Below are 14,848 nucleotides of genomic sequence, written 5' to 3'. Positions count from 1 at the left end.
TAAGGGATGTAATTAGAGTATAGAAACAAAAAACCTTGTGATCTGCCAGTTTAAACGGCATTTTGATTCTCTTACATGCTGTTCAACCTGCATGAATCACAAAGACATTCACCATAGAAAAGTAGGAGCCTTAACTGTAAAAGTACAAGAAACTAAGGCGCGAGAACCGACCTAGATGTTGAAGTACATGATGTTCAATGCTGTACTTTGGAAAGTTGCCAATAATTTGGTATTTGAGAACCAAGAGCCAATGATTCTTTGACATGGCTCAGTTTCTATCCCAATGGGCCATCTATCAACAAGCTTGAAACCGAATTGAGATGCAGTTGAAAGAATGGATACCTCATCAACTCTCCGTAAAACATGGCAGAGAATTAGAGCTGGTTTCACATCCTCCTTGATACCTCCATTAGAAGAAACCAACTCCCTTGCAGTTGCAAACAATGGTGTGATAGATTCGGGCACATATGTCACATCAGTGCCTATAATGACTTCAAATCCTCTATGGTTTAATTTCTTGATGGCCTCAATGTGATCCCTATTTCCCCATTCCAATCTCCTTATCACCAGTTTACTGAGCAATTGTGGTTCAAGATTCAATGTCACATTCTGTTGTAACAGGTCCAGCGCTTGCATATCTCCATCAGTAGCAATTACTAGGTCCGCAGATCTAACAGCAACCATTGAACAGATTCCTGCACAACCAGAACCCAACTCGAGCACTGTTTTCCCTGTGACAATAGAAGGATTTTCCACTAGCACAGAAGACATCAGATGAGCTGACTCCCACACCATCAAGCCTGTGGATTTGCAGGTGTGCTGGTATTCCTTGGGCAGTCTTCTTATCCTGAAGCTGAACTCTCTCAGATCTACCTCAACAATCTAGTAAATGCAAATGTACAATGTTATTATCTCATAAAAAATGCCAAGCAAATACAGGGTGCACTTACATTTACCTAAGATGTGAAGCTGAACAATATTGATTACTTTCAGAATTTATAACTAAAAAAGAGTGACTATGAGCATACCATAATATAATTTAAGGTCCAATACTTTAACAATGCATAATAACATGGCACTGAACAGAGTAGAATGGTGGAACAGGACTCGTGTATATAGTTGAGACAGCTTACTTGAGTTGAGCTAGGCATATCATGATATATATATATTTGACTAATTGATCGGTCTAACGAAGCTTCGCATCATGACTCTTCTTCCCTAAGGTGTGGTTGTAATACTTGTTAAATTTACTTGTTCTTTATTCAGTCAAAAGATAGGTCAAATTTCATTGAACCCAAAAGTAAGTTGCTTCAGGTTCTCCAAATTTACTCTTCTAAAAGCTTGGAAAGGAGGGCCTGTTTGGGAGGGATCTAAAGATTCAGCTGAGTGCCCTTTTGGGAGGGGCTGAGCTGAACATTCAGCTAAGCTAGTTCAGCTGCTTTGAGGTGCTCTGGATAAGCTATACAAAGAGGCTGAAGCAGAGCCCAAAATATTACCAAATGACAGCCGATTTGGGCTCTCCAGATTTTTCACCGAACATAGCTTAAAGGCTGTCCGTGTAGGGCCCACCTCGGAAAGACAGAAGCCACTGTGCTTCGGCCCTCCCAAACAGGAACTAAGTTCAAAGAGGACAAAGTGAACAGTCCTTCAAATGACCGACAGACAGTTTGGGATATTCAGGTTTTTCACCAAACATAGCTTATAGGCTGTCCATGTGGAGCCTACTTTGGAAAGCCAGAAGCCCCTGTGCTTCAGCCCTCCCTATGAGCACTGCTAGAAATTTGTAGAAAGTACAGAAGAAAAGAAGGTACATAAAGCCTTACCTCATCCATAGATGGTGAAATACCAAACATTTCAGCAGCAATACCATCAGAAATGTCAATGTCAAGATCATTTGCAGATTCCTTTTTGCTGTTGACATTGTTGAATTTAGATGCATTGAGGACATCTGGCCCATTCCCAGATTCCAAAATATAAGAAGGATTTGAACCATCAGAGAAGCAAAATACAGCCTGGATCCACCGCCTGAAATTACAGAAAACACTTAGAAGAAAGACATTAGACAAAGATTCTTCATTTCAAAGGGAAAAAATACTAAATAATGATGAGTCAGAAGTGGGGAAAAAGAAAAGAAAAGAGGTTCTTTCAAAAGAACAAGACTGATCAATATCATCAATTTCTGGCATGCATTGAACAATTATTTTAGAGGAACTTTCAAGTCTATACACCTCAATTTTTCAAGTCTAACAGGGTTGGGGTTATTAGGGTGGATTTCTTTAAAGGGTAACTTCACTACTTATATCAAAGATTAAGCAACAATCCCAGCAAATAGAAGGCATCCCATTTGACTGCTTGAGCTCAGACTTATTTTAAGATGACCTTGTTACTATCCATGTTATATTGGCACTTCAAAATGTGTCAGACCTATGTGTGCAGACACCAACACCAACATGACATTTGATGACATTGTGTGTTGAATACATATATTTAAGTAACCGTGACTTAATAAGACAAATTTTCAGCATTAGTTGTCAATTTGTACAATCAATTTCGGCTGCTTACAAGTTCTTTGCATTTGCTTCTACATTTAATCTTTTTCAACAGTCATTACATGATTAAAGTATAGCTGCTGAATCACTTAATCCCTACTTTTTTTGGGCTTGCTGAGTCCAACACCTTGTGCCAGTGTTGAATACCGACATTTGTATTAATGTAATATAGGCAAGAGAGCGATTATAAAGAATATCCACCATAGAAAAATTGGATAGCTGGCATATACCGATTCATGACTAGTTCCCGCGAACGATTCTCAACTTGTTTGCAGCATAAACCAAGGTCTTCAACATCAAATCCACTTTCTTTGAACAAACTCGTTAAGAACTCCTCAGAAAAGTAAAAGGCACGCTAAGAACATGAGAACGATGTATGTAAGAGACCATTGAAATGAAAAAGGCTATTCCATTTTGAAAAACTTATCACAGTATGACTAAGACTTACAGTACCATCACCCCTGACATAAAAATTCTCAATTATCTTCTGATCCTTGCAGGTAAACCTTTCCTACAAATTTTGTATCATGAGAAGTAGGACAAACAAACAAAAGTACAACATTAACTGCTATAAGATCCAAATAGTAAACGAAAATGATAATAGAAAAATAAAATATACCCAACATGGTATCAAGGCAAAAAATATCTAAATGAAGATCTTTTTGGATCAGTAGGAACATCATTTAGTTCAATAGAGCAATTACTAGCCTAAAATTAGAGACCTCATTAGCATAAACTACAATATCAATATAACAAAGTAGAGAACATAAACCACAATATACTTACTATCCGGAAGTATGCAATCATATGGTTCAGTGATACATTACATAGACACTTCCAAGATAGGTGTCATACCTGTGTCCGGCACACATAGACACTGGAATTGACATAACACTTGAGGGGACTCTTAAGGCTCTTCACATTTATGATATGTGACAGAAGAATCTCAAACTCTTACAGTAAATTTTAGTTTTTTTATCAGCAAGAAAATTTTATTAATTGTATTAGTATATGACAGAGATTTAGATGGTAAATTTGTAATATTTTATATGTTTTCTTAGTGTTCTTCATTGATCTATGCAGCTATATATGTGTATATATATACACATCAATAAGTGGCTTGAAACTAAAGTATGGCAACCAAATCCCCAAATCTTATTTTTTTCAAGCCTTCTGAATCTAACACCTTGTGTACATGTCAGCATGTCAACAGAGGTGTGTCAGTAATTTAAACCATGCGCTTTTTATGTTTTTTTTACAAATTTCGGTTTTATATATATTTTTCATTAAAAAAATGTCCCTGAAAATACCTGTAAACAGGTGCATCAGACCCCTATAGATACGATATGATATGCCCCATATCAGGCATACTATATCGATACTTTGAACCTTGCATGTCAGATTCAAATATTCTACCATTATCAATGACAATTATCCATGTAACAAAGGTTAAAAATGCACTAGATTCTTTATTGTTGAAATGTAGAATAAACACAAATCCGTAGGAACAGGGAAAAAAGATATAAACAACCTAAAACCATATGATGGGGCACTCTTACAAAATATACAAAAGTTGATGTCTTATCCCAGAAAAATAAGGTATATGATAAAGAGCACTTCTTAATAGTTAATACACCTTTCCCAGAATTCAAACTATCAAATTAACAAACCTTGATATTTATCAAAAAAAAAAAAAAAGCAAACCTTGATACTTCCTGCCTCTTCCTCCATATGGTTCCACTATGTTATTGTGATTAGTAACAAACTGTATACTAACCATAAAGTAAAAGTTTCCAACAAAAGAAGTCTAGAATAAGTATAAAGCTCTAGGAGTGGAAAAAGGAAGAAATATGCATACTCTAACCCAAAAAACAGGGATCCCTGTATGGTATATACAAGAGTATAAGTCTATCCCAGAAATAAAGGTGCCCAGTAAAAAAATTGCTCTTTAATACTCCTCCCTAGCATGCAAAATAGATTTCTCAGATCTGGCCCATCTGGGACCCAAATGAACAAGAAGTTTAGCCTGGAACTTAATGATCTCAATTCTCCAAGTTGATATTCTACCTCCATAGGCGCTTGGAACTGTCCCTCAACCAACTTAAAAAAAAAAAAAAAAAAAAAAATCTGAGGACTTCCCCCTGGTTATATATTGCAAATCCCATAGAAATAAACAATCTGAACTGTAAAACTAGGTATAAGTTGATAAAAGCTCAGCTCCCACCAAATCCCTCAAACTTACTGGTATCAAATAATAAAGAATGGTGATACCACTACTCTCCTGGAATACTTGCTCCATCCCTGAAGGAGCTGGGAATAGGGTTTTCATGGCAAGAAAACTACAGAGATGCCCTTGTTCTAAGGTTCACCTCCTTAATGACACATCCTTGCCTTTTTAACAGGGGAAAACATAAAATGTCCTAAGAACAGAAATCTTAAACTGAAGTTTACATCCTGTTATTTTTTGTGGAAAGCTGGAACCAAGCACACACCCTTATGGTTGGAATGCAGAACCTCAACCAGTTGAGCTACATGCTTGAGACTTAATCCCATAGCAAGTAGATCCATCAAGCATAGGAGTCGAGTTTCAACAGAAACAGAGATAATATTTTAAGCCATTACAACACAGAAGTCTTAGCTTTCTCTTCCAAAGATAGTTAGCTGTAAATCTGTAATAGACAAACAATAACCATATCAGAAGTTTCAAATTTGTACCAACCTGAGCAAGGTCTCCCACAGCATAATCTCTGAGCAGCACATGACCATTTGGCTGGAAAATATTTGGGAATCAGTGTAAATGAATAGTTCCACAACTTGTGCATCTAAGACATTTTGTGACAGACTAACAGAAAATATAACCATCCTTACTTTAATAACTTTTCTGATGTTCTGCAATACTAGAGGCATTTTTTCTGGAGAGACTGCAGATAACATGAAAATCTGCTAAACAAGTCAGCTGGTTGACTAAATAAAATCAAAGATTTAAACAAAAAAACAAAAAAACAAAGTGACAATATATTCAACAGAACACCAAAAGATTGTTCTCTATGAGCAACAGATTATGCTAAAAGTATAAAGGATTAGTTCTGCTCAGGTACCATGGTTACAATGTCAACTGAAGATGGTGGGATCTGCTTGCTTAAGTCATCAACTGTCAAATCACCAATGAATGCATTGATTTGATCCTCCATGAAGTCTTTATGTGTCTGCAGTAAGAAAAATAATCCATTTACTGCAGTATATAATTTTTTTTTGAGAAGGTAAAGTAAAATTTTATTGATGAGAGAAGATACAATACAACAGCAACCTAGTGGAAAAACACCAGGAGAACTACCAAATTACAAGGTCCAAATGGAGCGGGATTCAAGAAGTTGAAAGACATTCTGGTTTTTAAATTCTGAAATTACAGATAACCAGGAAGCAAGTCTATTGACAACAGTCCTAAGCAGGTCTTCAGGAGCTCTATCTTTATTGCAGAAGACGCGACTGTTCCTTTCAGACCAAACAGTGACCAGGATAACTGCAGGAATTGTTTTCCAGACCAGCTTTCCTTTCTTACTCAGACCAGAAAGCTTCCAACTACACAGCACCTCCTTTACAGATCAAGGCATGACCCAGCTGATGCCATTTGATTTGATGAAATGCTCCCATAACATAGCAGACAGAGGGCAATCAATGCAAAGATGATCACCAGATTCATGAACCAAGCCACATAGACCACAGTTCAGATCAGGAATCTGAGTCCCACGCCTAATCAGATTAGTTCTAGACAAACATTTGTCTAGAGCCAATACCCAAACCAGAAAACTTCGCTTAGAGGGACTAGTAGGGACCCAAGTCTGCTTGCTAGGGAATTCTACATTAGAACCTTGACTTAGTTTTTCAGCCATAGATTTAACTGAGAAAACACCATCACCACATTACAACCTTGACTTATTTACTGCGGTATATAATCAAACATCTCTGCAACATAATTCATTAAAAATGATAAAACTGATAGACTGTTTTCCATATAAAAAATCAAGATAGACATATTATCATCATCATCCAAGACTTGTCCCAACTATATGGGGTCGGCTAAATGAATCCTGCATCACCAGTCTGTTCTGTTTAGTGTCATGTCCATTGCTAAATTGTTGGAGTTTAAATCATTTCCTACTACTCCTATCCATGCCCTTTTTGGTCTACCCTTGCCCTTCTAGCTCCTTCAACTTGTAACAACTCTACCAGTGTGAGCTTGTCTTACACCATTGGTCCCAAGCGAGGAGGGCTGCATCAGATTGGCAGCTGGCACTAAAACTTTTGCCAGGGACAGACGTTGATTTAGTAGTTAATACATATTTAAAGACCTAGTGGCATATACAAAAATGGCATGATCATACATAGGAGTGGCAATGGCTTGGGTTCAGGCAGGTCCATGTATATCCAGATCTGAACCATATTACATGCATCAGTTCTGGGTCTTATTGGGTTCCCAGATGTGGCACTGTGACAGGTGGTTTGGAACTAATTGGATATGTGGAAATTTGCAAAATGTTGCTAAAAGCACTAATTGTAAATGTCTCTGCATGTAAATGGTTAGAAATAAACAGAAAAAAATGTATTTGGTTTATACCTCCTATAAATTTCAGGATTCATGTACTTCAACATTTACTGGCCACCTACTAACTGTGCCTGTAGATCTGGTATCAACCCATTTATAGTTGGATCCAAGGTTTGTAGAAACTCAGCTGGGGGTGTATGTTGGCTACCCATTGCCACCCCTCCTACATCTATGTAACTAAAAACATAGCCATATGAACAAGAAAGCCTATCATGTTCATGTTATGAAGTATCTTTCTAAAACATTTACCGGTGGAAGTCTGTGATATTAAAATAATGTAGTTAGTCATGAAAATTATTATATACATCATAAATAGATAATGAAGGGAAACAAGACATAAACCACAAATTACACTTTCTGATTTTTGTCTAGATAAAAGCAATGATAGAGTATGGAACATAATCACATTTCCAAGAGGGTTTGTCCTTACATTGGGATGTATACATTATGTTATGCACCAAAAAATTTTAAAAGGTTATAAAAAAAATTACCATGTTCACATGGATGGAGTAAAGAAGAGAAAGAAGAATTTCGGTGGATCATTCATCCTTATCCTTCTCACAACCAATTCATCGCTACCTCACTCTAAATTCACCAATTTATTTACACTATTTCACTCGATCTCATTCATGATATCATTCATATCAAACAATCCCATTTTCCTAATGTGTGTTAATTACCCAAGTGAAGAAATCAAGGTAGTATACTAAAATATAGTCAAATGTCCAAATAATACCTATATTGTTAATGCTGCTAATGGATCTAAGATAGAAACTAAAGAATCAAACCTTCACCAAGTCAATGGCACGTGGTGAGAAATCACATGCATGAACGAAAATTTCTGGGTATGTTTTAACCAGAGGAAAGATAGTGTTTCCAGCACCACAGCCAACCTGCAGAATGACATTAGTAATCAACAACATAATATGTAGTACATAAATAACAGAACAGTTAACTCCAACCAGAAGGGTAAAAGCTGGGAAGAAAAAGGGAGCATCTTTTAGAAAAATGTAGCACAGCACATAAATGAATAAAGATCATGAAAGATAGAAGTGCCTCCAGACCAAACTTTACTTAGTTACATGATTAATAAACTAAGACAAAATGTAAGACAGGGACATCGAAGAAGTTTCACCATCTTCAGTTCTATTTGAGTAAAAATGTAGTTTTTGAGCGCCACAAAACTGACATTCTCAAAAAAGATATTTCATCTCAACAAACACAAAGCGACTGCTTAATTCCTATCCACGACTAAAAGGTCTAAATTCATTCATGAAGAAAATACAAGGAACAAGCATAATTCAATAAACTTCAGAAAACCTATTAGAACGTTATTAAATCAAATATTGTTCCTTCTGAATAGATGCAAACTGCAATCAGATAATAGACCATCAATGAATCCAGTTAATTTAAGTGCAACAGCGACGGGCAGTAGCGACACTAACAAAGAGTAGGAAACCTTCATAAGAGAATCTGACCGAGTTACCTCCAAAACAACTTTCCTTCCTTCTCCCTGAAAATTCAAGAAAAGTAACCAAATTTTAGACGAGAAAAAGATCCTCCCTTTGGATCGAATTGCCCAAAGCTGAAACCAACACTAGAGAAAGGCGGTTTTCAAACTCACATGGAAATAATGACCCCATTCCTTGCCCAAGTAGTGCCGATCCTTGAAGAACTGAGAAGATAAATAAATCCAAATATTTTACCAGTACTATTATTATCACAATTAGCAGTAAACCTAGTCGTAGTAGTAGCGGAAATGAAATTAATGAAAGAAGAAAAAAAGCAAACTTTATCCTGATGTCGCTTGTAGAAGACATCCCAGTACTTCTTAGCATCCCTTTCATACTTCTCTGCCAACATTTTATTCATAAAGATTCAACGAGAATGAAATAAAACAATAAATTCGACCGTTTGAATCAACCAATGCATATAGACATGAATGCAAAGATCTTCTTTTGAAATGAAATTTTATTTGGCCATAAAAGAAGAACATGAATGCAAAAGAAATAATGAGAAAGAGAATGAGCTTTACCTTTCCAGAAAGGGGAGACTCCAGAACAAGGGTTGGAGTATATCTGCAACCTCGGAGTTTGATGTTGTTGATTTTTTTGTTCGACCCCCTCTGGCCTCTCAGACGCCATTACTATACTGATCTCCGCTCTTTTTTCGGAGGCGAAAGGTGTATGCAGACGCCTCCGCAGTAGTACAGGGACTACAGGCTGCAGAGCAAGAAAGCAATGGTTTGAAAACCGGGTAAAGTGACGGGCCAGACCAATCCGCTTTACTAGCCGAGCAGAGCCGGAACGGTTCAACTCGGGCATGAGAGGGATGAAAGGATTGGGATGCTGGATGCTATTGCTTGGAAAAGCGCCCAACGGAAAATGAGTGCGAAGTCCAGACTGTCCAGTCATGTTTGGTCCCAGACCTCCCCCTACTCCTGCTTCCTCCCGTCGTTTAATTATTTCTCGAATGAATTCGGATTTTCTTTTTTCGGATGTCTCCGAAGAGACAATGAATTCGGATTTGTTCCTAACAGAGCGCGCTCCTCACACTCACCTCATGGTTGCAGCAAACATCTCCCGCCGCGTAGAAATCTGGGCGATGTTCCCGGTGTGCGGCTGCAAATGCTTCTGATATTTGCACTATAGCTATGGCAGAGTTCGGATATGCTGATCACAACACATTGCTGAGTGTGTGGTCAGCATATCCGAACTCAGCTATGGCAAGGGGACCAATTGGGATATCGACTCTGGGATCGGGATTTTTTTGACTCATGTACTTTCTGCTGACTTACAATCGGAATGAGATTTATGAAGGTGCACTTGGGGCTTTTCTTTCAAAAAAAAAACTGGGATCGGGATGGAAGATGGGGAGTGAAGTCTCCTCTAACCTCACTCCAATGTATATTAGACAGATTTCAATTCTTTTGAACAGTGTCTTCGAACCACCATTGACTCGAACAATCAGACCATTCGACTCAAGAACTGTTCGTGGTTCCATTTCATCATTGACCCGGTTTTTGACAAAAACCGTTGATTTGTGATGGTGCGCGATCTAGAAGCTCCTAGTTGGAAGATTACTTGGACACTAGTTATGTAGCGAGTTGAACCAAGCTGCAAGATAAATGACCAGAGAACCCATGGTGGCTAATCCGGTGAGGCCGCTCTGATGCTTAAGTTAGTATTATACTCTAGTTGTGAGCTGAAAGATTGAATGCAAGTAAGCTAGTAAGCAAGTAATCGCGCATACCTGAGTCTTGGGGGTTGATGCCCTCACATAGCTGGGCTACAGTGAGTCTCACGAAACACTCCTGGAATCCTCGGCCTGTGGCATAGGGATTCGTTCCACTTTGGAAGGAGGGTAACACACCAGTTAATGAGGCTTGCCATTTCCCTACAATTCGGGTGGGGGTGAGGATAAGGCCTATAGTTAGGCGGCGTGATCTCAAGAAGTTTAGAGACAACTAGTGAACTTCTAGGTTCGGTTATGTGGCGCCTCGGTGTACGTGGGTATTGAGGTGCTCCCACTCTGAAGTGACCGAGCACTCGAGGGCCCGCGATCTGCTGATGTGGCACCACATGCCGATTTGTCGTATAGCTGGCAAGCCGCGTCCACATGTCTTTTACTTACTAGGTCGGGCCAAATCACCCCTCATCAATTTGGTCAGCGACCCATTAACACATTCAACGGTTTTTTGTTTTTCTTTATTTAAATATATATTATTTTTATATTTTTTCAGTTTGAATGAATCATCCATTTGAACAAGACAGTCGAACCATCAACCCAAAAACCAAAGGCCATAATGGTTCCAATTCTGGATCAGTTTTAAAACCTTGTTTTTTAATTTTTTTGTCAAAATAAACTTTTTATTGAAAAAAAAAATCGAGTTCCTGATGGAAACCCGTCTCCTACTCTCCCTAACAAAAATCAAGGTCAGAGATGGGGAGTTACTAAAAATCAGGTTTGAGATGGGGAGTATGGTCACCTCTGAATCTGCTCCTCACAACATCTTTCATACTTTATATATTCATTGGGAGATGTTCCAGTACAAGTAGGAGGTGCGTTCTTTGATGAGCAAATCCCATTCCCTCAAATTCACTCCATTGCTATTAGAATGTGTTGATAGGAGATGCGTATCAACTATAATACATATGATTCATTATTAACATGATCATTAAATGAGTTGGGGCTCAAATGCTTTTTAATGTAACTATTGATTTATTTATTGGCATGTGGAACATTATGGCCTTAATTAATTCTATCAATTTTGGAGAAGGTTGCAAATTGATTAGATGGAATTCAGATTTGGTATTGATGTGGTGTAATTCAGCTATTCTCTGTTAGAGGTGATTTGGCTTTCAGCGACGACGAGAACGAGTTTCTGAAAGAGAAGAGTTCAAAGATCCCGGGGTGACTTGCTCGGCTTAGATATTCCGATGGCTAAGTTAGAACACAGTGATAGTGTAGAACTTGAAGATGATAATAGTGAGAGAGCTCAGAGAGTAGAGATTTCACATAACAATAATAATCATAGAACCTACCTTCGCCCCTGGTGAAAGTGATGTCTTTATACACAGGCTCAGGTGGGTAGGTGGAACAGTCACTGAACCCCTGCTATGATGGGACCTATTGCGTGTTAGGTGGTTGAAGTGCCGCCAAACGGTAATACTGTCACTTTCTGTCAGAACAGGAGTTGTTGAACTAATGTTACCGTTATAAGTATGGTCCTGCAGGGTTCAGGGATGGGGGTGTATTCCATGAGGTGGCCATGCAGAGATATGTACGGTAGGCGAGCTTCCTGCAAGATACTGGGCTGCTCGGTAGCGAGCTAATGAGTAGCCAGCTTCTTGAGCTCGTGCTTTGGTCTGCCCTTGTGAACGCCAAAGTGTCCTTGGGCTGAGGTGATCTCAGTTCGAAGTACTAGCCTACCCGAGCTCACTTTATACCGAGTTGGCTTGTGCCAAGTTGTCACTTGCGTTGAATCACGTACATGCGTCATCTATATATGAGGTCGGGCCAAATCACCCTTGATCAGGTATATATCCAATTTTGATAAAAATAATTCCAATAAGAACCTGATACATTCAAATTCAATCCAATATATAATATATGATAGATATCTAAAACATAGATTCAAATCCAATATATATATAATATGAATCCTGTTTTTCCAATTCGTTTTTATTTAAAGCTATGTTATTAATGGTGCTTAAACCATTTTCTTACTATTTCTACTCTTATCCTGTTTGGTTTATCCCTAATTCTTCTATACCATTCAATTTGTTTATATATCCGAGCATTTAAATTCAAATATAATATGATTAAAATATCAATAGATTTTATATAAAATTATAAAATTAAATCATCACTATCTAAAGCTTTGTCTCAACTACATGGGATAGACTAAAGGAATTCTGTTTTATCATTCCATTTTGTTTTTTTACCACTTCAATTAATGTTCTTTTTGGTCTATCCGTAACTATTGTAGCTGTTTTAGATTACAAGAGGATCACTTTTACAAAACTAAATATAAAAAAGGAATTGATCATTTTAGGTGAATCAAAACTCAATTCAAGTCGAAATACTTTTTTGCAGCCCTAATATTATTGTTAGGCCTCATTCTTTTACTGTTATTTTATTTATTTGGATAAATCAATTTATTCAAGTAAGTGTTTCCTAGGTAAAATTTACTCTGGTAAATTTATTTATCCATATTATTTTTGTTGAAACTTACACAAATAAATGTTTCATAGGGGTATTTTTGTATGAATAAAAGTCACTTTATTGCTCTTTTCGCAGATGAGAAAGTAACTTATCCACCTCTAATTAGATGGATAAGATCTTCTCAAGTAAATAGCCAAAATATTTACCTGAGGGAATGTATATTCTCTATAGATCCCACATACATTTGCAAAAGAACATGAGAAAATTGACAAAATTTCCTACCCAAAATAGCGGTAAATGAACAGGGCCTTGTACTTGGATCAGAACTTTATTAAATTTAATGGGTTTCTCGACTCTAAATTGAGCCTAGTGTATTTAACAACATGCAAAGCAATCAACCCAACTTGCAATTATAACAAATGTGTTTTAAATAGCACTTGAAATCTATCCATTCATTAAAAAAAAAAAAAAGAAAAATTATGGACAAAAATTATTCTAATAAGGTTAGAACTTATAATTTGCGGCCCAAATCTTGGTGGGTCCCAATATGTATCCACTTTTCTGATATAATATGTGGTGCGCACTTGGGAAGGAAGAAAATTTGTTATCTTCACACTAAAAAATGCCAAATACCCATTTTGAGAAGGCTGTTTGGTGAGAATAATGCTGATATTTATAAAAAAAAAAAGATTACAAATCAGCCTTAATTTGTAAAAACTCTCTTAAAGCTTTGGACATCACCCTGACTCACATAAATCAACATTAACTGATTATTGTATAGATTTTTTTTGGAAGAATTAGTCTTACCAAATGAGAGTTTTCACATTATTTGGAAATTGAGTGACATGGGAAATTTGTAAATTGCAATTGACAAATCAATTCCTCCAACCACAATTTTAAAGAGCGCAATTAGTTTTAGGTGCTACAAAAGACAATTCAAATAACCAACTGGTTGGTGGTTCGATTGATATGTTCGCTACTTCATTACAGCAGAGACCCAAAATCTTGTTGCCACCGAGGTTTGAGGGGGTTTAAGGGGATGGCCGACCTGGCAATTGGATTGTGTGGGTCGGGTTCGGGTTGGATCAATTCACTTCGGTTGATTTCGGTTTGGGTTGGGTTGTCAAATACTAGATCCTAACTTTAAATGTTCAGGTTAGGATTGACCTTGGGTTAATTCGATTCATCCCAAAAAATAACTGAAATCTAAAAACATAAAAAAAAATGAAAATGTCAAAATTAAAGGAACTAGCCTTAAAATTCCAAATATAAAATAAAAAAAAAATCGAACATTTAATAATTCAAAAAGTAAACAATAAAGAGTAAAGACTAAATAGATGAAGAGTGGAAACTTCTAACAATGCATAAATAGTCCCAATTAGACCTGGCAATCGGGTCAGCGGGTTGACCCATGACCCAACCCAACCTAGTTTTTTTTCGGGTTTGTTCATTCCCCCATTCTGCCATTCATATAGCTAAATATGAGACCCTAACCCTGTTTTTTCAGGTTGGGTTGGGTCAGGTTCGCAGGTTGGGTCAATTTTTGCCAGGTATAGGGATGGGCTATCCATTATGTACCCCAATGTCAAATTGCTCAGGCTATGTTTGGTTTGAAGGAAAATGTATGAAAAGGAAGGGAAAGATAGATAAACCTAAGGTTTGTAAAGGTTTTTCAACATTTTCCTTTATTTCCCTACTTTTTCCTTTAAACCAAATATAGCATTAGAAAAAAAAATATTTGATTCAAGAAAAGTTTTTATGTTTTTTTTTTTTTCAAATCCCAATCACATAACAATCCATTACAAAATGTGGTGTTTCCCTTATTAAATTAGATTTTTTTATAAGAAAGCAATTTATATTTTAAAAAAAAAGATTAAGGGTTTGCGGTCATAATTGGGATTGAAATCCTTTAAAACTAAAATTAGAATGACGTGTTCTCACATTGTTTGGTTTAGACAGGAATGAGACTGGGAATTGAAATTAACAGGAATGAGATTCCTAAGGGAAGGGAGGAACAGAAAATCTGGCC

General features: G+C 37.1%; 1 protein-coding gene across 4 annotated transcripts; it reads right to left on the bottom strand.

The window, feature by feature from the left end:
* On the bottom strand, window positions 1–9,870 carry LOC148842282 (S-adenosyl-L-methionine-dependent methyltransferases superfamily protein). 4 transcript variants are annotated; one of them, XM_088958356.1, is made up of 13 exons: window positions 9,712–9,870; window positions 9,188–9,374; window positions 8,944–9,005; window positions 8,777–8,827; window positions 8,598–8,665; window positions 7,941–8,045; window positions 5,648–5,755; window positions 5,418–5,489; window positions 5,269–5,319; window positions 2,998–3,060; window positions 2,780–2,904; window positions 1,824–2,025; window positions 1–882 (listed from the first exon to the last, which is right to left on the bottom strand). In XM_088958356.1, the coding sequence occupies exons 4-13, from the start codon at window positions 8,793–8,795 to the stop codon at window positions 172–174; spliced, it is 1,524 nt and encodes a 507-aa protein (XP_088814482.1). In that variant the 5' UTR covers window positions 8,796–8,827; window positions 8,944–9,005; window positions 9,188–9,374; window positions 9,712–9,870; the 3' UTR covers window positions 1–171. The 4 variants fall into 4 exon arrangements, with proteins under 4 accessions (XP_088814482.1, XP_088814480.1, XP_088814479.1 ...); XM_088958354.1 differs by having other exon boundaries at window positions 8,612–8,665; XM_088958353.1 differs by lacking the exon at window positions 9,712–9,870 and having other exon boundaries at window positions 1–87; window positions 172–882; window positions 8,612–8,665; window positions 9,188–9,646.
* Between the last annotated feature and the right edge of the window lie 4,978 nt (window positions 9,871–14,848).

Source organism: Nelumbo lutea, chromosome 8 (assembly GCF_056320005.1).
Source record: "Nelumbo lutea isolate HS-2025 chromosome 8, American lotus-T2T, whole genome shotgun sequence".
Lineage (NCBI taxonomy): Eukaryota > Viridiplantae > Streptophyta > Magnoliopsida > Proteales > Nelumbonaceae > Nelumbo > Nelumbo lutea.
This window is presented reverse-complemented; position numbering and strand designations above follow the sequence as displayed.